The sequence below is a fragment of the Dreissena polymorpha genome, chromosome 5, assembly GCF_020536995.1.
Source record: "Dreissena polymorpha isolate Duluth1 chromosome 5, UMN_Dpol_1.0, whole genome shotgun sequence".
Lineage (NCBI taxonomy): Eukaryota > Metazoa > Mollusca > Bivalvia > Myida > Dreissenidae > Dreissena > Dreissena polymorpha.
The window spans coordinates 102090516-102115484 of record NC_068359.1 but is presented as its reverse complement, the minus strand read 5'-3'; the positions used below and the strand labels follow the sequence as shown (position 1 = coordinate 102115484).

Sequence of the window (24969 nt, the reverse complement as noted above, 5' to 3'; positions counted from 1 at the left end):
TAACTAGAGCTTTGTTACAGACATGACGAATACCCCCACATGCCGCTTGACACATAATATTTTGCATGTCGTCTTCACAAAAAACAGCGGACACCATGCTCAATTTTTAAAACACACTTAGTGACCCCTTGACCTAGTTTTTGACCCAGAAAGGCTCATGTTCTAATTTGGTCTTAAGATCATCTCCATAAAACTTCTGATCAAGTTTGGTGAATATCGAATGTAAACTACTTGAATTAGAGAGCGGACACCATTCTGAATGTTAAAAAACGCACTAAGTGACCCCGTGACCTAGTTTTTGACCCAGCAAGGCCCATGTTCGAACTTGGCCTTAAGATCATCTAGATACAACTTCTGACCAAGTTTGGTGAAGATCGGATGAAAACTACTTGAATTAGAGAGCGGACAACATGGTGAGGTTTAAAACGCACTAAGATACCCCGTGACCTAGTTTTTGACCCGGAATGACCCATATTCAAACTTGACCTAGACATCATCTAGATACAACTTCTGACCAAGTTTGGTGAAGATTGGATGAAAACTACTTGAATTAGAGAGCGGACATCATGTTTAATGTTTAAAACGCTCTAAGTGACCCCGTGACCTTGTTTTTGACCCAGCATGACCCATATTCAAACTGGCCCTACTAGACATTATCAAGATACAACTTCTGACCAATTTTGGTGAAGATTGGATAAAAACTACTTGAATTAGAGAGCGGACAACATAGTGAGGTCTAAAACACACTAAGTGACCCCGTGACCTAGTTTTTGACCTGGCATGGCCCATGTTCGAACTTGACCTACACATCATCTAGTTACAACTTCTGACCAATGGTGGTGAAGATCAGATTTCAACTACTTGACAAAGAGAGCGTACACCATGCTAAATGTGTAAAACGTACTAAGTGACCCTGTGACCTAGTTTTTGATCTGGCATGGCCCATTTGGAACTTGGCCTTTAGATCATCCAGATAAAACTTTTGACCAAGTTTGGTGAAGATCGGATGTAAACTACTTGAATAAATAAGAGGACACCTTGCTGAATGTTAAAAAACACACTAAGTGACCCCGTGACCTAGTTTTTTACCCGGCAAGGCCCATGTTTGATCTTGGCCTTAAGATCATCTAGATACAACTTCTGACCAAGTTTGGTGAAGATCGGATGAAAACTACTTGAATTAGAGAGCTGACAACATGCTGAATGTTTAAAACGCTCTATGTGACCCCGTGACCTAGTTTTTGACCTGGAAAGGCCCATGTTCGAACTTGGCCTAGACATCATGTAGATACAATTTCTGACCAAGTTTGGTGAAGATCGGATGAAAACTACTTGAATTAGAGAGTGGACACTTAATACGGACCGATAGACAGACCGACAGACCGATCAACTGACAGACAAGTTCACTCCTATATAGCCCCCTAAACTTTGTTTGTGGGGGTATAAAGATAAGAGACAAGATTTATCAGCATAAATGCTTTACAATCAACATGAATGGTAAACAACCTATACACTTTTTAAATGGTAATGTACTGAACTATTAATGCAATTGTGAACATTAGCATATGACCTTCTTACCCAATTTTACTGAAATAACAAGTCTCTTGTACACTGTGGTCTGTGACCCACTTAAACTGACCTAACAATACCATGGTACATAGTGGTATTTGATCCACTTTATCTGACCATGACCCATTTTTACTGACATAATAATGCACTTGTACACTGTGTTGTATAACCCAATTTAACTGACCTAGCAATTCCCTTGTACATAGTGGTGTAAGACCCAATTTTACTGAAATAACGATGCCCTTGGACACTCTGTTCTATGAACCACTTTTACTGACCTAACAATGCCTGTGTACTCTGTGGTGTATGACCCACTTTAACTGACCTAACAATCCCTTGAACATTGTGGTGTATGACCCAATTCTACTGAAATAACAATGCGCTTGTTGACTGTAGTCTATGACCCACTTTAACTGATCTAACAATACCCTTGTACATAGTGGTGTATGTACAGTTTTCTATGACCCACTTTTACTAACCTAACAACACAATTGTAAATGGTGTTCTATGACCCACTTTTATGGACCCAACAACAAAATTTGTACAGGTGTTCTATGATCCACTTATACTTACCTTTCAATGCCCTTGTACACGGTTGCATATGACTTACTATTTCTGACCAAGTAAAACCCTTTGCCAATGTGGCATAATTATGACCTACTTTTACTGACCTACTTTTACTAATGTTAACTGTGGAATAAGACCTACTTTAACTGACCTGCTTATACCCTTGTACATTTTTATAGTGGCAATGTTAAATAACTTTGTGATCTGAAAAATCCTTAAAATATTTATAATTTTTTATTATTTCAAACATATAACACATCCATGTAGTTCTTTTCTTTCCTATATTATGTTAATTTTAACATTAAAAATACAGATCACAAAGTTTAAAGACTCCAACAACCCCATTGCAGTATATGCTGAACAATGGGTCTAGTAATTATGATGCCACATACAACAGTATGTGTTTTCACCATCTTTACTAATAAAAATTGGGCTATTCTCTCTCTTTCTCTTTCCTTTTAACACAAAACAACAATATCATAATAATAATATTAATAATAATACTTAAAATATAACATCAACATAGTAGCTTATTACTATTAATCAATTTATGTGCGATTTTAGTAAAATTTAAGTTCTTTTGGATTTAATTATCCATTTTTCAATCATTTCTAATATTTCCTGTATAAAAATTGATTGTTTACATTCTTCAATGTCAAGGTCGTCCGCTGTGCGAATTTCAGATTCCAAAACGGATGGACCTTCTTGTATTTCTTATTAAGCAATTTTAACCAATCCGAGATGTCGTTTTATCGGCCTATGAACCAATCAAAACTCCGCTTTTTAATAGCGTTAGGCTCAGTCGCTTTGTTGTTACATTGAGTAATGCATTTATAACGCTTGTAATTAATTTTAAGTAAAGCTATTTTTAACTACTAGATTTTTATTAAAGCACCACACCAACACTGCAAAGTACCCTATTTTATAAATGGTACAGCCCAGTAAAATCGGGCTGAACATATTATGGCCATTTTCGACCTTTTCATGCAGTGTTAATCTTTTTTAAGCAGTGTGCTCGGGCAGTGGTTTTTGTACCGAAGTCCCGAGGGTAAACAACCCCATTAGTCAGTCTTGTACATTTTGACAGATGACCTTCTTTTACTGACCTAGTAATACCCTTGCACTCTGTGGCATTATGACCTACTATTACTAACCTACTAATACCCTTGTACACTGTGGCGTATGAACCTTCACCAAGTTGTTCCAGTTTCTGGTATGACTCTGCTCTTCCATATGGGGAGTTCCCCTAGAACAAGGTAGATATGCTATCATTAAGAGGGTTTCAACCGCAACACATTGAATTGTTTAAGATATGATACAGTAACTCAATAGATATAAAGATCAGTCGGATATTTGTTGATGTCATTTTATATACAGTACAGCCAACGCGGCACAAACATAATCCGCGGCTACGCCACGGCCAGATTATTAGTACGCGGCAACCGAATCGTGTGTTCACGCGGCGTATCGCCGTGGCATTCGGCATCGATCCGCGCAACGACGCCGAGTTTGTATTAACCTCGCGTACTATCGCGGAGTAAATCTGCCGCATACGTACGCGGCGGATCGAGTGAAAAGATATCCACCTACATGTACATGCATGTATGTGTAGCGTAGAATTAATTACGCGCAACTGTTTAAGTTTCGTTCGATTATCATTATTAAATTTGTAATCCGAAACACAGTTCCGAATTCTAATGCTTACGCAACCTTTGGCAAATTCTAGCGTCAAATAAACAGTGCTAAAATATCCTTTGTTTAATAAAAAGCGCGCGAAAATTATGCAGACATGTAGAACGTCGTTTGGAAAGTTTGGGTGTATTTTGTGTTGTATAAATACATGAACATCACGTCAGGCGTAAATCGCTGGAAAAAAACGCCCCGATTAGACGTTATTTCATCATCTTTATTAATAGTAACAAATGCCAAAATGTATTTGATACTAAAGCAAATATCGAGAATGTTTGTGTATCGTAAATGTTTACCAGCATTTGCTTTAAAACTGGAATATACGGAATCATCGGGTAATTAGTAGCAATATTAACTGTATAATATGAACAAAATAAAACGTGTTTATATACGCATATTCAAACAATAGTTATAATAAGCTAATAATATACAAAACAACAAATACGTCGTCACGGTCTTGATTATTGATTTGGCTTCAAACTGCTAATTTTCTCAGCTTTAATATAATAGCAAAATCAACATGCAATTAATTTATAAATCCACCATATGCTGGAGCCTTGACCACTTGTATGTGCGAAAACATAATTACGTGACCTTGTTTATGTGTGAAACACATACACTATGGGCGGGAAACAAACTTAATTGGGCAGACACATTAACTATGCTTACATGTATATGCTAATACAATCCGCGAACAATAAATTTATTATGATTTTAATTATTGTTATAATTGTTCTTTCAAAATTTGTTAACTACATGTAACTAATAATTTTAAAAAGGTTTTTTATTTCATGATTTGCATTGACTCGGCATCATGACGCGGATCGCGGCATGCCTTGGTGGACAGATGCGAAGTTTCGCGGCGAAATGCGACTTGCCGCCGCATGCTGACGCGGCTTCAACGACTGACGCGGCATCGACTCGTTTCGCCTTGCCGCCCAAATCGCGAAACACGTTTGTTCCGCTTTGGCTGTACTGTATGTGGGTGTTATTTCAAATTATTTCAATATCAATATGCAAAAAGACTTCCATTAAAAACTCGACTTAATTTGTGTGGGTCATTTTCAACATTGTAAGTCATTTTATGTCCTTACTTAGTGCTCTAGAAGTGAGAAGAAATTGTTTGAATAAAATGTAAATGAGAAGCCAAAATTACTTCTGAAACAAATATCAAAATGCACCCATCACTTCTTGGGAGAGCTCACATGTAACAAATAGTTATTTGCAAACCCATGCTCACATTTTCATGCATTTACCCTTTACAACTTAGATACCTTTTTTCACGCGTTTGTAGTCCCTTAGAAAGTTTTATTTAATTCAAGACCTTTCTGAATGTATTCAAGTTTTAAAGGCTTTATTGCCTTAAAAGCTGTTCTGGTTTTATGCTGTTTGCACATAGCCATTTTCACTTTGCTTCTGACTGGGAAAGGGTTAACACTTAAAGCATTCTCTGCTTGGAGGATGCATAAAAACCACAGACAAACTGTTTAACTAGCTACTGCTAATTTCAAGTGTAAATGTAAACAATTTACACCAATTAATCACATTTTGGTGCCAGTTTTCTTAAAATAAATTGACATTGATTGCTATAAAAGCCTTCACCTTATTCAAACTCATGAGCGCTTAGAACAAACAGTACTTGGTGTCTTATAGATGATCTTGAGAATGATCCCAGGGTGGGGATAATGCCCACCACCTCCCGGGCCCGTATTCACCAATCCATTCATAGACTTAAGAATAAAGAATAGACTTGGAACCAAGAAAAAATGTGTTCAATGTTTGAATATATACAGGCCTCCACTGGTGATTTTGTCATTAACAAGGGCTGTTTGTAAAACATGAACGCCCCCATATGGGCTGTTTTTTGTCACTGTGACCATGACCTTTGACCTAGTGACCTGAGCTGTAAGTTGTAGTGGCAGCCATTGTGTGAATCCGTTTTCTGTCACTGAGACCTTGACCTTTGACCTAGTGACCTGATAATCAATAGGGGTCATCTGCCAGTCATGATCAATGTACCTATGAAGTTTCATCATCCTAGGCCTAATTATTCTTGAGTTATCGTCAGGAAATCATTTTACTGTTTCGAGTCACTGTGACCTTGACCTTTGACCTAGTGACCTGAAAATTAATAGGGGTCATCTGGGAGTCATGGTCAATGTACCTATGAAGTTTCATGATCCTAGGCGTAAGCGTTCTTGAGTAATCATCCGGAAACCATTTTACTGGTTCGAGTCATTGTGACCTTGACCTTTGACCTAGTGACCTGAAAATCGATAGGGGTCATCTGCCAGTCATGATCAATGTACCTATGAAGTTTCATGATCCTAGGCGTCAGCGTTCTTGAGTTATCATCCGGAAACCATTTTACTGGTTCGAGTCACCTTGGCCTTTGACCTAGTGACCTGAAAATCAAAAGGGGTCATCTGCGAGTCATGATCAATGTACCTATGAAGTTTCATCATCCTAGGCGTAAGCATTCTTGAGTTAACATCCGAAGCCATTTTACTGTTTCGAGTCACTGTGACCTTGACCTTTAACCTAGTGACCTGAAAATTAATAGAGGTCATCTGCCAGTCATGATCAATGAACCTATGAATTTTCATGATCCTAGGCGTAAGCATTCTTGAGTTATCATCCGGAAACCATTTTACTATTTAGTCACTGTGACCTTGACCTTTGACCTGAAAATCAATAGGGGGCATCTGCGAGTCATGGTCAATGTACCTATGAAGTTTCATGATCCTAGGCGTAAGCGTTCTTGAGTTATCATACGGAAACCATTTAACTGGTTCGAGTCATCGTGACATTGACCTTTGACCTAGTGACCTGAAAATCAATAGGGGTCATCTGCCAGTCATGATCAATGTACCTATGAAGTTTCATGATCCTAGGTGTAAGCGTTCTTGAGTTATCATACGGAAACCATTTTACTGGTTAGAGTCACCTTGACCTTTGACATAGTGACCTGAAAATCAATAGGGGTCATCTGGGAGTCATTATCAATGACCCAATAAAGTTTCATGGTCCTAGGCATAAGCGTTCTTGAGTTATCATCCGGAAACCATCTGGTGGACGGATGGACCGACAGACGGACCGATGGACCGACAGACATGCGCAAAACAATATACCCCCTCTTCTTCGAAAGGGGGCATAACAAAATGTTATACATGAAGAATGATACAGATAGAGGTGTTAAGAGGTGCCAAGTTTGACTCAACAGTTAAGCAATTCTTGAAAATATCAATTTAAAGAATATTTTTAATTCTTAGACTTTAGAATTGTTTTGTGATTTATTATGGGTCCTGATTGCTAGGCAGACACCATATGCACAACACAATCAAGTAGTTGAAAGCTCACAATCACTTAATCACAAACATACTGCATAACTGAAAGCACACTAAAACCAACTAGAGCTTTGTCACAGACGTGACGAATACCCCCACATGCCCCATTGACACAGAATATTTTGCATGTTGTCTTCACCAAAAACAGTGGACACCATGCTCAATGTTTAAAACGCACTAAGTGACCCCGTGACCTGGTTTTTGACCCTCCATGGCCCATGTTTGTACTTGACCTACACATCATCTAGATACAACTTCTGACCAAGTGTGGTGAAGATCGGATGACAATTACTTGAATAACAGAGCAGACACCATGCTGAATGTGTAAAATGTACTAAGTGACCCTGTGACCTAGTTTTTGACCTGCCATCAACATGCTGAATGTTTAAAACGCACTGAGTGACCTAGTTTTTGACCCGGCAAGGCCCATGTTCGAATATGGCCTAGACATCATGTAGATACAACTTCTGACCAAGTTTGGTGAAGATCGGATGAAAACTACTTGAACAGAGGGCCTGAAAGGCACAAGGTATCCTGTAACATAACTTTGTTTGAGGATGGGTGCAAATTGGACGGATGAACATAATGATGATGGACGGACGGAGGACAATAACACAAAACTAAGACAAAGGAAGGTTCTTAAGAATATTTTGCATGTTGCGTCTTCACAAAAACAGTGGACACATATGCCAAGTTTAAAACGCACTAAGTGACCCCGTGCCTGGTTTTTCAAGATACCATGGCCATAAGTCTGTTTTTACTTGACCGTGCACATCATCTATGATACAACTCTACCAAGTTTGGTGAAATCGGATGCAATTACTTGAATAACAGAGCAGACACCATGCTATGTGTAAAATGTACTAAGTGACCCTGTGACCTAGTTTTTGACCTGCCATGACCCATGTTGGAACTTGGCCTAGGCATCATCTAGATACAACTTCTGATCAAGTTTGATAAAGCTCTGATAAAAACTACTTGAATTAGAGAGAAGACAACATGCTGAATGTTTAAAACGCACTTAGTGACCCAGTGACCTAATTTTTTACCCAGCAAGGCCCATGTTCAAACTTGGCCTAGACTTCATGTAGATACAATTTCTGACCAAGTTTGGTGAAGATCGGATGAAAACTACTTGAATTAGAGAGCGGACAAGGACGGACCGACCGACCGACCGACAGACAAGCTCACTCCTATATACCCCCCCCAACTTCGTTTAGTGGGGGTATAATTAAATAACAATATTGATAAAACAAATGTCAGCGCAAGTGGAGAGCTCAAAACATGACAACAAAAAATTCAGAACGTACTGCATAACTGGAAGCGCGTTTCTGGTTGAAGGACTTGTTATATCTGTGGCCTTCGGAGCGAGGTCGAGTGGTTCTTGCGTCTCCTCCGCCACTCAACTGCGGGTCCTCCAGCATATCACCCGCCGAGTAATGCCGTCTCACCGTAGTGTGGGAATTACCTGCAGGGGTTATACGGAACATTGAAGTGCAGATAAGAAATGGCAACATCACAGAGATAATTTTGAAAAATTAACGCAGGGTGCCGTCTCACCGTAGTGTGGGAGTTACCTGCAGGGGTAATACCGAACATTAAAGTGCAGATAAGAAATGGCAACATCACAGAGATAATATGGAACATTAACGCGGGAATGTACTATAGCAAAATAACAAATATATTGGGCAATAAAGTGTAAATGTACGATTGTAATATCACAGATATATTGGGAATTTAAGTATCAATATATGAAAATAAAATCATTAAGTCAGTGGGTATTAAAGACTCATGAACAATCAAAATGTCAGTTTTAGTTTACTTTGAATATATATCACAGAAACAGTGGGCTTCATAAGAGTTGATTTATTTTATCAAAGATTAATTGGGTTTAACAGTGTCGATTCATCAAACAATTTAGTGGGCTCTGCAGCATGGATGAATGATTTTATCACATATTGAGTGGGTTTTATGATGTGGATGAATGATTTTATCACAAATTTAGTGGGTTTTACGATATGGATGTATGATTTTATCACATATTTACACTGTAACTCCAATATAACGCGGATGACAGGGTCCAAGCCACACAACAGCGTTAAAAACGGATCCGCGTTATAATTAGTTTTGAGCTCATTTATTGCAGGGTCTATAAAAACAGGCATAGTATAGCCTATAATATAGGTCCTGTGTATTGCCATGCTATGTTGTCATCCGCAGATACATGCATATAAACTGAATCGTATCGATAACAGTATACATACCGCTTTTCTAATGTGCACATTTATCCGATAATCCAATCAAGTTACATCACTTAAAAAAATTAATAATCTTAAACATTTATGACGATAAATATGTTTATGAATTTCACAAACACAACTATATGCATACGCCATTTTCAGAAGTGTAAAGAGAACAGTGCATTATGGGGCAGAGCTTTCATTGGACGAGCGAATTTAAATTTAGATTGAATGCAATACGATACATGTACAAAGAAATTTTGTATTGCGTCATACACCGTCATGCAAAAAACTTGCTTTCCGGGGACTTTCTGATACCTGATGGTTGCATGATGGATCCTAGATATGTGATTAAAATACATTTAATATATTATTACAAGACCAATCGTTTATTTATTCTGGTATAGTGAATATTGACAATTTACTTCAATCAGAATAAAATAGATTAATCAATGCATTGTTTTGGAATTGTCCCAACAAAATTATTCTCCATTATGTTGCTGTAATAGTTTACCCTTGGGCAATTTATCACAGCAATTTGCATAAGTGTTTCTATCGAAGATTCCAGACATATTTTTGTGAAAAAAACTCTCTGTCAAGTTTTTTTGCTTTATTGCTAGACCTACAGAAATTACTTTTGCTTAACTGGCTTTTTCTCAGTATACATTGTAAACAAATATCTTGAAGCATACATGGGAAAATAACATGAAATACAAGTCATTGGAAAATCTCCAACAAGTCATAAAAGCATATAATAAACGAATTGCAAATAAAACATCCCGGAATCATCATCATCATCATCATCAACATCATCACCAACACCACCACCATCATCAACATCAACATCATCATCATCATCATCATCATCATCATCATCATCATCATCATCATCATCATCATCACCTCTAACAAAATTGTACACTTAATAGCGTTGGTTTATCCTAAAGTCATTGTAATTATATAGAAGCTTCATTGTGCCCTGTCCTATAAACGTATTTATAACATGACCTACGCTCCAGGAGTGAAATAACGTATTTATTATGCACAGAGGCTCAATTTTGTTTATTACACTGGTGTTATTACACTAGTTATATAACTGTGAAATGACGTCATTTTTTTGACAAAATGACGTCATTATTCCAGCGAATTTCTAAAATTAAACTTCTTTACAATGTGAATAAACGGTGAAAAGAGCATAAAATAAAAAGAAAATTTGTAAGTCATGTTATAAATAGAATCTAAGATTCGTGGTCATTTTGTATTGAATTGATTAAAATAAAAACTCGGCATTCCTTGTTTTTATCTTTATTTAGATGACTTGTTTAATAAATTCAATACAAAATGACTACTCAGACATGCAAGATCCTATATGTATGGTCTAGTGATAACACCATGCTGCAAGAACTCAGCTTATAAGCTACCTCCCTCAACCCTAACTTGCTTAGGTGTCTTTTACATGAGATGCTAATTCTTTCAGTGCTGGAACCGTATTTTGAAGGCCTTTGCAAACAGTTTGGATCCAGATGAGACGCCACAGAACGAGGCATCTCATCAGGATCCAAACTGTCTGCTATTCTGATAGTATTCTTTGAAAACAAATCGAAGAAATGCTAATTTTAGAAATTCCGCAGACGACATTTTTGCAGACGACAAATTTCCCAGCATGCAAAGGGTTAAACTCAGAGGTGCAGTGTGCAATGTCCTAAGCTCTAAATGATACTGCAGGAAGCCATTATATCATCAAAGTGTTAATACTCATAACTGCAACCACACTGCAAGTAATTCATTATGTCAAGCTAATGTGGTACACTTGCCAACGCCATTAAATTCCATCCATATTTACAACCCTTAATGATGGTAACAAGCCCTAACATGTTCGTATGACTGAAAAGCACCCAACTTTTATGGATCAAATACTGGTAAACAGCTTACTTGTATGCTAGAATAATCTTTAGCTAGAACAAACTGATTTAAGGACTTTGTTTAAAGATACAATCAAAAACCAGTCTGAGGAAGCTAAATTGTGTGACCAAATAATGCTAAACTGGAAAAGATTGTGATAAAAACAAGTTTTATTTATTGTAATTAATTAGGGTCATACTTCTTCGTACTTGGTTCAAAAGTGAGTTGGTGGGTAGAAATCTGGAAATAATAGTAAATACCGTAAATCTACGAATATAATACGCACTTTTTTACCTGCCGATTTTTTCTTCAAGTAGGGGGTGCGTATAACATACGAGTGTAGAGCAGAACAAATTTTTTCCTGTGCAAATTTTCAACTTAATCGCTGTTATTAGCTTCGTGGCAGCCATTTTGAACAACACTTTTACATCAAAGGGGTGCAACAGGGCTCGCGCTGTCGTTCGCCATTTGAGTCATTTGCGAAAATATTGAGAATTTGGCTCAATAAAAATCTTATTTGTGAAAATGCGATAATCTAGTAAAATTTCATTGAAAACATCCGCCATTTAAATCGGACTGGTTTTCTATATTTGTCTCTTTGTTTTAAAGAAAGTGTTCGCAATTCGAACAGTAAACAAAACCCGGTCTGTACCCAATTATGAGACATCGCTTGACCTTATTGTTATTGAAGTGCGCATGGTAGCTGGCCAATCAACATTGAGCTCACTTACACATGAAATGACGATGTCGAATGAAACGTGAGAACGGGAGGAGCTATTGGATAATATTGGGTAATTCATGCGCAGACACTGTATATAATTTGAATACACAGTTAATATCGTCGTCTGCCTACAAAATAGCGACTGGACTCTAAATCATATAAAGAGATTAGCAAATGAAAAAAAACAACCTGACAATACCCGTAAATAAATATTTCTTAGCTGACCACTATTTATCTTTCTACCGCATATTTACCATATCTGAAGTAAAGAGTGGTAATTAAATAATTAGTTTTATGATGCTAATAGAGTCTATTACACCTGTCTGCCAATTGCCGAATTAAATTGAAAGGTGATAATTAATTAATTTGTGTTTTACTCCCAAACTAGCCTTTATAATGACAGCAGCGTATTTTAATTAAAGAGATCATGAAAAACACGAGCGGTTTAATTGTATTTTAAGTTATATTAAAGTATCGAGTGTGTAACACTTCGGAAAAGTAATTCATCTAGACAACTATAAAAACGGAAGTAACCATTTTGTCTTCTTATTACTTTATTATTATTATAATTATTATCGTCCCGAATATTGTCAAATTGAATTAAATGTGAAAACAAAAAACAGTGTCTCTGCTTCTTTCTTTGTCATTATGACTGCTTGACCCAGATGTCAGCAAGGGGCCCATGTGTTATCGGTAACAATCAATGGTAATATAAACAACAGACAGAGATATTTATTATGCAACTGTCATAACAACAGCACTATAACACATCCCGATCAATATACTGGGGTATTACTGTGAAACAGATAATTGACAACACCAAATTGATTTGCTATTTTCACAACACAAAAATATATTGACACATTTTTTCGGAAATGGCCGATTTCGGACACTGATTTTTTTAGTGCGTATTTTACTCGGATTTTCAATTTTTACCGATAAATTTTTACCAAACTTGGGGGTGCGTATTATGCACGAGGACGTATTATATTCGTGGATTTACGGTAGTTTTATAGGCCTGGCTCTGTGGAAAGGGGGTTTAATGCATCTGCATAAAGTGTCCTCCCAGATAAGTCTGTGCAGGCTAATCAGGGACGACATTTTCCGCCTAAACTTGATCTTTGCTAAGAAGAGACTTTCTTCAAACGAAAAATATTATAAAAGCGAAGAGTGTTTTCCCAGATTATCCTGTGCAGACTGCACAGGCTAATCTGGGACAACACTTTACCAACATGCATTTAACCCCCTTTTCACACAGCACGGCTCATATCAATGTCATAACAATTATTTATTTCACTTATTCGTTTACAGCAAATATAATATTTTCCCTCACAAATGTTATAATCCACAACTCAACGCATCCCCATAGCTTTGCTGTATGCATAACCCTAATTTCCTAAATAATGAATAAAACTGCAGTCAGTGAAAATTCAGGTTAAGCACATGCTATTAAAAATGTTTGGAAATAATGTTTGAGAATGAGTTTTTTTTTAATGATAAAATCTGGCCCTCATTAATTTTTGTTTTCCATCCATCATTTGACATTGACAGTAAGGTAAATAAGACATACCATAATTACTCTATGTTTTTCGGACACCCCTTTTTTCAGAAAAAAAAATTAAAAATTGTGACTCTTAATTTTCGGACACAATTAATGTCTCTAAGTTTTCGGACCAGTATATTTTACAGCGCTATTTTACCAAATTTCGGTCCTATTTTCAATATCTTATGACACTTCGATCATGGGGTTTTACAACCAGAATAACATCATAAAACATGGCAGGTGCCTGAGGGCAACGGACCATTACATTTGCGTGATTGGGTAAATAACCTTGTAAACCGGTATTAAACAATGGTTTCGCCCGATAGAATAAGCGTTATGACAATTACCAGGTGTAGTGCCAGTTAACAGTTCAATTATCTAAGGCAATTGTACTACCCCTTCTCAGTAAAATAACTGTGACAAATACTAAACGCTTCAAAGTGTGATACACCTTATTGCAAGTTTTACGAACACTGGAAGGTGTTAGACAACAACTATCGGAAATGAACAAAAAATTAATTCATAGTTTGCTCTTTTTATTGCGTTAATTACAGGTTAATACTAGCGAGTATCGGTACATCACATGCTCATCTTCAAACTCGTCAAAGTACAACCTTGTAGTAACATTCTGTCAAATAAATTAAGCATTTAAAATCATTTAAAATGCAGTGCAAACATATATAACTGTAATTTAAACTATACGGCATGGTATTTTACAAGCGTGTGCTATTACCAGTAGTCGTTGATACAATTGACACTATTTTCCGACACTTCCATTTTCAAATCTAAGTTTTCGGACACCTGTATTTTGTGAATATTTTTCGTATCTAAGTTTTCCGACACAATTTTTTTAAAATTATTTTGAAGTGTCCGAAAACATACAGTAATTACGGTAATGATTATGTGAATGGAATAAAATGATATGGTTCTGTTTAGGCAGTAAACATAAACAGGGGATTGACATGACACAGTTATGGTGAAGGGATCAATTCCATGCCAGCTTACCAAATGTCATTATGACATACTTTAAGTTCAGCTCTTTTCCCCAAGGTCTAATTAACTATCTTTTCTTCACTGCTGCATATCTTCTAGTTTGTCTAGTTATTTGTTTATTATTATATACAACACAAGTTAAACTAGAAATGGCGCAACCGCGGCCGACACGTTTCCCCCACGCCGCAGCTTTTGACCCCGGGGTCAGATCAAAATTCCAAATAGTGCATTATCCCACATATGCTCATTGCTACCATGTGTTTAAGTTTCAAGGTTCTAGTGCTAATAGTGTAGGAGGAGATAGTGGCCAGGACAGACAGACAGCAGAGATAACCACATAATCCCCCCCTGCTCCAATTCGGAGCGTGGGGATAATAATAATAGCATTTATTCAATGTCTTAGTGGTGCTACGTTTGCAAGAAGTATTGGTTCACACATGGTTATTATACACTGTAAAGTGGGTGCCAATGCAGATTTTTACAAATAATCATGAAAAAAAAACAGCATGCACTCCATGCTTTTCATACAAAAAAAACAACACTAAATTCTGATTCTCAAACTTAGACAACAACAAGATAGTAGCTCTGCACTTCTATCAATAAGCTATCCAGTCGAGTCTTAGGCATTCAATACCCAAATGTATAATTTAGGTCTCATATACTTATCACGATCCTTCCATTTGTATGCCCAAACTTGTTAAAATGTGTGGCCCCTATTTTATTTGCATGCCCCAACTTGTTAAAATATGTGGCCTCTATTCCATTTGTATGCCCCAACTTGTTTTAATATGTGGCCCCCATTCTATTTGTATGCCCCAACTTGTTAAAATATGTGGCACCCATTCCATTTGTATGCCCTAACCTGTTTTTATATGTGGCCCCCATTCCATTTGTATGCCCAAACTTGTTAAAATATGTGGCCCCTCCTTCCATTTGTATGCCCCAACTTGTTAAAATATGTGGCCCCTCCTTCCATTTGTATGCCCCAATTTGTTTTAATATGTGGCCGCCATTCCATTTATATGCCTCAACATGTTAAAATATGTGGTCCCCATTCTGTTTTATGCCTTGTCCTTTTGAAACACATCTCACCCTATGTTTCCCTGTTTTATTTGTCAATGGTAAAGACAGAAACACCCCTTGTGTTTTTATAGGCCATTGACATTTTTATAAAAATGACGATTTTGTCAGCACTTAAATTCGCCAATTCCTGACTTTGAAAAAAAAACAAACTGCTTCAATCAATATCTGATTTGTTTGTCCGAAATATATCGCGGTTGCGATAAATCGTAGCAGGGAAAGAGGGAGGACACTTGAAAGTCGCTTGCAAGAGGTGGGGCCTGTTTGTCACATGTCAATATACTAGTCTTTTGTTCTCAGGTGATCAGTAATTGGCCCCCATTAGTGTATCATTATTAAGATTAGCAGATTAGTGGGACCTTTAACGACTGTTTGAAACAGTGAAGCCAATTGGTCTTATTCATTTATTATCATCGCCAAACTAATAACAATCTTACCTTTATCGGCGCAAATTAGAGAAGATGCGAAGATTATTGGTTACAATTAGTGTTAGCAAACTATTTGGTAAATTTTCAATAAAGTTTCAAGAGTTTTGCATCGTAAATATTTTATCACTTTAAGTACAATAATTTTCTGAAGTGTAAAATTAACAGTGCATTATGGGAAAGTGTTTCATAGGGCACAGTTCAGATTTAATTGTAACAACCAATGGACAAATGAGTTTAATTTAGATTCAATGCAATAGGATACAAAGCAATGTTTTATTGCGTCATACTCAATCATTCGAAAAAACGTGCTTTCCAGGAATTTCCTGAAAATCTAGCAAAAAAATAAGTGAATTTTTGTAAACAAATACCCTACGTTTGGATGGAACTTATCGTCATGATTGCTAGTTTCTCTTTACCTGTTACGTTTTCAATTGCTACAAGTAACACATTGAAACATCTATTGTAAAACTTGTCAAAGCTGTCTGCAATAATTAAAATATCGATAGCCCATAAACGAAGCACAAGCTATTTTTACATCTGTATTGTAGACAACCAAACACAAATCAATATGTTCTGTATAAATTTGTTATCAATGCGGAGAATGTATATAAGTCAGGTGTTGACCACACATCATCATCTTTTAAATTCATTTATTGTCTTTGATTCGGATCCGCTGTGTGGAGGCTGTATAATTTTCAACAACACTGAACAAGAGGGCCATGATGGCCCTGTATCGCTCCACTGTTTTTTATGCGAAAAAAAACCGCGCAATGCGCATGGGTTGAAATGTACTCAAGCATGTGACTTTCTCTGTCTATCCCTTGTCCCACTGGGCGCTTAAAGTTGGAAGGGTGAGCATTTTTATATATGGTACAAGTTACTACCGTGTTAACTAAACAGACTTAAAAGCCCGGGAATTGTTCCTTTGAAGCACAGTCCCATTGGTTATAGCGTAGGTTCATTTATCTCTCCAAAAGATATTGTCGTTCTTTCTATTTCACATATTTCTAGATGCTGAAGATCAAATATACGCATTTGATTTAAAAAAGACAGATTCACAAGACCCGTAGGAATCAAAATGCCTTAACCCTTTACCAAACGACACATTTTGGACTTTCCCAATTTGAAAAAGGTTGCAGATGACAATTAAATTGTAATAGAATATTAAGGAAATAATCAGGTAGGGTAGAAATAATTGTGATAAAAGGAGAAATTGCTCATCTTGAGCAATTTCTCATTTTATCATAATTATTTATAAAGTCGTCGGCTATAAACCCGTAAAATCCTGTTGGTGTTTGGTAAAGGGTTAATAATCTCTGGTTCCTTCTTAGAGCCTTTCACACATTTATATCAAATACAATAGTAGCATCTTTCTTTGTAAAGAATCATCTCAAACAAGGGCTGTTTGTAAAACATGCATGCCCCCCCCCCCCCCCCCATATGGGCTGTCAGTTGTAGTGGCAGCCATTGAGTGAATACGTTTTTTGGCACTGTGACCTTGACCTTTTACCTAGTGACCTGAAAATCAATAGGGGTCCATCTGTGAGTCATGATTAATGTACGTATGAAGTTTCATGATCCTAGGCGTAAGCTTTCTTTAGTTATCATCCGGAAACCATTTTACTGTGTGAAGTCACCGTGACCTTGACCTTTGACCTAGTGACCTGAAAGTCAATAGGGGTAATCTGCGAGTCATGATCCATGTACCTATGAAGTTTCATGATCCTAGGAATAAGCGTTCTTGAGTTATCATCCAGAAAACATTTTACTATTTCGGGTCACAGTGACCTTGACCTTTCACCTGAGAATCAAAAGGGGTCATCTGCGAATCATGATCAATGCACCTATGAAGTTTCATGATCCTAGGCATAAAACGTTCTTGAGTTATCATCCGGAAACCATTTTACTATTTCCGGTCACCGTGACCTTGACCTTTGACCTAGTGACCTGAAAATCAATAGGGGTCATCTGCTAGTCATGATCAATGTACCTATGAAGTTTCATGATCATAGGCATAAGCGTTCTTGAGTTATCATCCGGAAAACATTTTACTATTTCGGGTCACCGTGACCTTGACCTTTGACCTAATGACCTCAAAATCAACAGGGGTCATCTGCGAGTCATGATCAATGTACCTTTGAAGTGTCATGATCCTAGGCCTAAGCGTTCTTGAGTTATCATCCAGAAACCATCTGGTGGACGGACATACGGACGACAAACGGACCGACATGTGCAAAACAATAAACACCCTCTTCTTGGAAGAGGGGCAAAAATATAATTAACAACCCACACACCTTTAGACCAACAGGCCTGAGAATATTATGATAATCTAAAGATTATTTCTTATATTTATAAATGTATTTAATTAAGTAATACAGTTGACTTCTAAGATCAATTCATGGTAACTTATATTAAGAAAACTATAAAATAATCAAGAATTTATATGGATTGTTGAGCAATTGACAATCATATCTCCACAATTCATGAGTCACAATTCACAAATGGAACAATGAATCATTAGTTATTAAAAAGGAGCATATACGATAGTTAAGAACATTGCACTTCATTAATTCCAACACCTCTTGGATACAAAGTTTGAGTTTACAATGCAGTATCATATATTGACTTTTCTGGAAACAATTATGTTCATGGAAGTTGTGTTTTCAAATCAATAAGATATTATTAAACTGGTTTAAACACTACAAAAAAAGACATTAAATAAACATGTCATCCGAATTTTTTTTATCCGGATATATGGTCACTTTCGACGTATTTAAATAAATCCCGACTTGTTTCAGTTTATAAGAAAAACATTCAGAATACATGTTCTTACTTCAATTCCTTTGTAAGCAGTCACCATCTGATCTAAAATGGCACTAAATGACAGGGTTTTATCTCATGTTTACAAGATGTTGTTGTTGTTGTTGTTGTTGGTCACAGCCACACGGCCGCAGTAATCTCCCCTGGTAAATGTCATATGTTCAGTTTTGTGACCTCCCGGGACAGGGTCAAATTTGAGCCCTGGGGAATAATATGAAAAAATTTGGTAGAGAACTATTAGATATAAAAACATACCAAATTTAGTAGCCCTAGGCTCTATAATTAAGAACAAGAAGATTTTTGAAGTTTGCACAAAATAGGCCTTATTTAAGAATATGTTCATTTTTGTGACCCCTGGGGCAAGGTCAAATTTGTTCCCAGGGGCATAATTTGAAAAAACTAAGTAGAGAACTATTAGATGTCACTACCTACCAAATTTGATAGAAATAGGCCCAATGGTTATGGACAAGAAGATTTTTAAAGTTTGCACAAAATAGGCCTTATAAAAGCAAATTTTCAATCTTTTAAACCCCCGGGGCAGGTTCTAATTTGACCCCAGGGGCATAGTTTGAACAAACTTGGTAGAAAACTATAAGATGTCACTACATAGCAAATTTGGTAGCCCTTGGCCCAATGGTTATGGACAAGAAGATTTTTAAAGTTTGCACAAAAAAGGCCTTATATAGCAAATTTTCAATTTTTTAACCCCCCGGGGCAGGGTCAAATTTGACCCCAGGGGCATAATTTGAACAAACTTGGTAGAGGACTATAAGATGTCACTACATACCAAATTTGGTAGCCCTACACCATACGGTTATGGACAAGAAGATTTTTAAAGTTTGCACAAAATAGGCCTTATATAAGCAAATTTTCAATTGTTTGACCCCCTGGGCAGGATAAAATTTGACCCCAGGGGCATAATTTGAACAAACTTAGTAAAAGACTATAAGATGTCACTACATACCAAGTTTGGTAGCCCAAGGCCCAATGGTTCTTGACAAGAAGATTTATAATGTTTGCACAAAATAGGCCTTATATAAGTAAATTTTCAATTTTTTGACCCACAGGGGCAAAGTCAAATTTGACCCCAGGGGCATAATTTGAACAAATTTGAAAGAGGTTCACCACAGGAACATTCCTGAGAAATTTCATCAGAATTGGACCAGTAGTTTAGGAGAAGAAGATGTTTAAAGAAAAAGTTAACGCATGCACGCACACACAACGGACACAGGACCATGACATAAGCCCCGCTGGCCTTTGGCCAGTGGAGCTAAAAACACAATACACACAATTGGTAATAAAGTTGTTAACAATTAGCGCTAATCATTACTTTTCTACCTGAACAAAGTCAACGCAGTCGATACAGCTGTACTGCACTCGCGTTTTAGAGCAATGTAACGTGTCAGTACTCTGTGAATCTAAACCCTTTGTGTCAAAACCGGATTAATCTTGATTACGAAACAGACGGAGCATGTATGCGTGGATTACGTTGGATTTTAGGGCCTCATGCCTTTGGTAATTCAGTCTTTATAATTTGTTCAAATATGGGACATAAACGTTAGGATCTTGAATTCGTCAATCGGTCGACTGACGGAATACACGAAAATTAATGCCTGACGATTAATAATGGTTTCACAGAATTTCTTTCTGTGAACATCCAATCATATGTTATAAAGAATATACATCATGAAATTGTGCTGAATGGAAGACTGGATATAAGACCTTGAGAAAGATATCATCTTGCCCCTTTTCAGGCACCCTGCCATGTTTAGGTCAGGCTATAAAATCCCTAGATGTGCGGATGAATAATGTACTTGATCACCAAAGACATTTACACCTTACATTCTGGCATGCACACATAACTTGCATAATACAGCAGTTTTTGCATTCCACTCCTTAATGGTAAAGATCACTACGAATTTCTTCCTGAATGCCAAAAATAAAGGCAGCTGAAAAAAGGCTGAAAAACATGGTTTTCCTGTAATAACTGACACATCTTGGAGATTAATGTTGTTGTTTTTTGTTGCTAACACATAATCACTGGAAATTGAGCCATCAGCAAAAGCTCGGGAGAATTTTTAACTATTTTTGGTAAAACAGATATTTGTTTTTTAAACTTCTGCTGCTATTTTTATCAACAATAAAAAAATGTTTTTCATTTACCCAGTCTTTGTTAATGATGTTGATAAATATGTCACTGCTTTAATGTCCTCCTGTGTAGACCATTAGGATAGCCATTATATCAATCTCATTAAAATTTCACTTGATTCTCCAACAAACATTAAATGTAAATCAGAAAATATTATCAGTATTGTTCATAGAGGTGTGGAAATTGTATGCCTGACTTGTCTGACATGGGTCATTTAACTTACTGACCAGAACAATATCTGTCTACTTGTTTAAGGCATACAATTTTAGAGTGAGAAAATTATTTAAAAATAGAAAGCTTTTTTATTTAAATGTGCTAATTCATTTGAAAGCCAAATTGTGTGCATATGTTTGGTTTGGACATTAGTGACTGTTGCCAAGAGAAGATTTTTCCAATGAACTTGTCCAAGGATGATAACAATTTTTGTATTTGTTTCCAAACACCGTATTATGCTTTCGGATAAATTTCAACCATGTTCATGAACTTTTTTATTCAATTAAATCAACAGACAAGATAACAAACTCTAAAAGACACCATGGCAAAGTCCACAATACGATTCCTATTGCAAATATTCCACTCAGAACTAGAATTTACACTGTAAATTCCACATAATAACTGATGTATTGCAAATATTCCACACTGAACCAAAGTGTGCATCACAATCCGTGAATGTGACTTCACCAAAATGTACTTGTATTTCAGGATGTTAAGCCCAAACAATAATAACAATGACAAATGTTTCTTAACTTGATAAGAACATGACAACGGTGTAAATCATGACACAAAACGTCAACCCTCTTAATCTGTTATTGTGAGCATAAATATACACACTCTTACACGAATCAAAACATTATCCTTAAAAAAATGCACACAAGTCTTCAATAACCATGACATTTGTAATATTCAAAAGATAAACGGAGCAAGCACAAATATGTAAGCAAATTGTGACACAAAAAAACAAATCATTAACATTTTTTAGCAAAACATGAGATACTGAACAAGGCAATCTGAACGCATCGGACAGTGGGCTACACCACACCGTCTCTCTGATGTACGTAGGCGGCCGTCATATTGGATTTGGAACTACATTAGTGAACAAGATGGCGGCCCCCTCGTTAAGAGGAAAAATTAAAATGTGTGTTTTAGCTCGTCTTTTTCAAGAATACAAGTAATAATTTTTAAGTTATAATTTAATGTAGATCTGTGAATTCCCACAACGTACTTAAAAACTTGTTACAATTTTAAGATGCCATTACTGACATACTGATAGGAGTACTTATAGTTTTGACATCAAATAAATTTAAAAATTAAATCGACTGTTTTCGTTATATTTTGTGAGATACCAGGATTGCTTACATAAACTTGATAAAGTATGAAACACATCACTCATTGTATGAGCATAGATGGCCGAGTGGTCCAAACGGTAGACTTTTACACCATGGGGTCAATGGTTCGAGCCCGTTTGAGGGTTACTTTTATATTTTTATTCAATTTTATTCTTTTTTTATTGCAGCTTTTTAGATCTAATGTTTGCATTTATCACTATAGCGTAGAGTCTACTGGAAAAAAATAATTTGGGCAGTTCTTATGTGATTTTGTGACATTACAAGGATTGCTTATATAAAGTATAAAATAAACCACTGACTATATGGGAGCACTGATGGCCCATTGGTTTAAGCTTTTACTCTAAGGGTCAATGGATCGAGCCCAGTTAAGGAAGACTTCCTTTCTTTTTTTTATTGATGTATTTTGCTTAAATGTTATCAATTTAAAGTATTTAATAACAAATTTCAATACATGTCTAATTTGTGAAAACGTCCCTTTGAAATTGCTAGTTTTCCTTTTACATGCCCTTGTATTTTAAGATAGAATACTTTCCTCTCCAGAGGAAAGAGGTATGGGTTTGAATCCCATCGGGGGCTTCAGAGGATGATTCATTTAGAGACAAATGTTAATATTTGCTTGAGTGTATCCCAAAATTAACCTAATATTAAATATATAACTGTGAAAGATAATTCAAAATAACGTTTGTTTGTATATACATTGTGATCCATGGACATGAACATTCAATTATGCAAGAAACATGTATGATTTGAGGGAAGAATACAACAGCAAAGTTAGAATGGACATTCATTTTAGATTGTTAAGTAACTAAAAGTATAAATGTTGTAAAGCTTGTGTATGACGTCCTTGCTACTGGACAGCAGAACAGTTTAGGCATAAATGATTACTCTTTTTCTTTAGAATAAACATTGATGCATTATTACTTAAAGGGATCTTTTCACGCTTTGGTAAATTGACAAAATTGAAAAAAGTTGTTTCAGATTCGCAAATTTTCGTTTTAGTTATGATATTTGTGAGGAAACAGTAATACTGAACATTTACCATGGTCTAATATAGCCACACTGTAACTCCAATATAACGCGGTCAATGGGGTCCAAGCCGCGAAACAGCGTTATAACGGATCCGCGTTATAGGTTTTGAGCTCATTTACTGCAGGGCGCTATAAAAAAAAACAGGTATAGAATAGCCTTTAATATAGGTCATGTATATTGCCATGCTGTGTTGACGCAAATACATGCATATAAACCGAATCGTATCGATAACAGTATACATACTGCTTTTCTTATGTGCACATTTATCCGATAATCCAATAAAATTGCAACATCACTTAAAAAATAATAATCTTGAACATTAATGACGATATATGTTTAAGAAATTCGTAAACACAAACGTACGCATATATGCCATTTTCAGAAGTGTTAAGAGTACAGTGCATTATGGGGCAGAGCTTTCATTGGACGAGCGACTTTAAATTTAGATTGAATGCAATACGACTCATGTACAAAAAATTGTTTTATTGCGTCATACGCATGCAAAATACGTGTTTCTCGGGGACTTTCTGATACCGCGCGAAAATGAAAGTGAAACTCTGTTAACAATTGCCGGTACACTGCGTTCGCATGTAAATAAATCGTCTGCATTATTTAATTTCTTATACACGAACTGAAAGATTAAATGACATAATTCTAGAATGATAATGAAATGACAGAAGAAGTCGTTTTATACAGTAGGCAGTATATTTCACAGCCGCTCATTTCATATAGTCAAACTGCAACCATATCAAAGTAAGAATGTTTCAATCGTTTTGAATTACTTGAATTGTATAACTATCCCGCTTGCACATAACTTATGGAAATTATCGCAATGAACCGCTCTGATGAGGAATACATGTAATAAACACTGACACGCGAGTTTTTCACACCTTTATTGACATTACACAACAGATTAACACCAATTAGCTGTCGGTGTTGTTTAACCTCGAGGCGATTATCGATATAATCGGTTCAACGCACGGTTGAATAAAGCAATCAACAAGACTGCGATTGCCTGAAAATACATGAAGTTGCGTAATACAGATTGAATCAGAAATCAAATGGAAGGTTGGAGAAAAAATGGGATCCAAGCACCCTCCGCGTTATATTGGATTCAGCGTTATAACGGAGCGCTTTATATTGGAGTTACAGTGCATTATATGCATCTTTTGACGATTTTAAAACCTAAAAATTATAAAGCGTTGCAACGCGAAACGATTGAATAATTTGGAGAGTTCTGTTTTTGTCGTTAAATTTTGTGAAACTACGAAGATTGCTTATATAACGTATAAAATAGGTCAAGTATGTGTACTCGGCGGAATAGCTCAGTAGGCTAAAGCGTTTTTACTTCAGGACTATGGCAGGACTCCAGGGGTCACTGGTTCGAAACCTGCTCCGGGCAATGTTCTTTTCCTTTTTTTAATTTTATTCTTGATTTTTTACTGGAGCTTTTACGATCCAATGTTTACAATTATCAATATAAAGCATTTAATGAATAAGTTAAAAAATGCCAAAATCTGTGAAAAGGCCCCTTTAAGCAAAGTTG

At 36.4% G+C, this 24969-nt stretch overlaps 1 protein-coding gene across 8 annotated transcripts in view; it reads right to left on the bottom strand.

Annotated features, from left to right (window-relative positions):
* Positions 1-24969, bottom strand: part of LOC127881363 (cyclin-dependent kinase 14-like) — a 109446-nt gene that overhangs the window by 35617 nt on the left and 48860 nt on the right. For all 8 annotated transcript variants that reach the window (XM_052429137.1, XM_052429143.1, XM_052429141.1 and 5 more), the window contains exons 5-6: positions 8483-8640; positions 3291-3382 (exon numbers count right to left, since the gene is read on the bottom strand). In XM_052429137.1, the coding sequence (XP_052285097.1) occupies positions 3291-3382; positions 8483-8640 (250 nt within the window). The remainder of the gene's footprint in view (positions 1-3290; positions 3383-8482; positions 8641-24969) is intronic.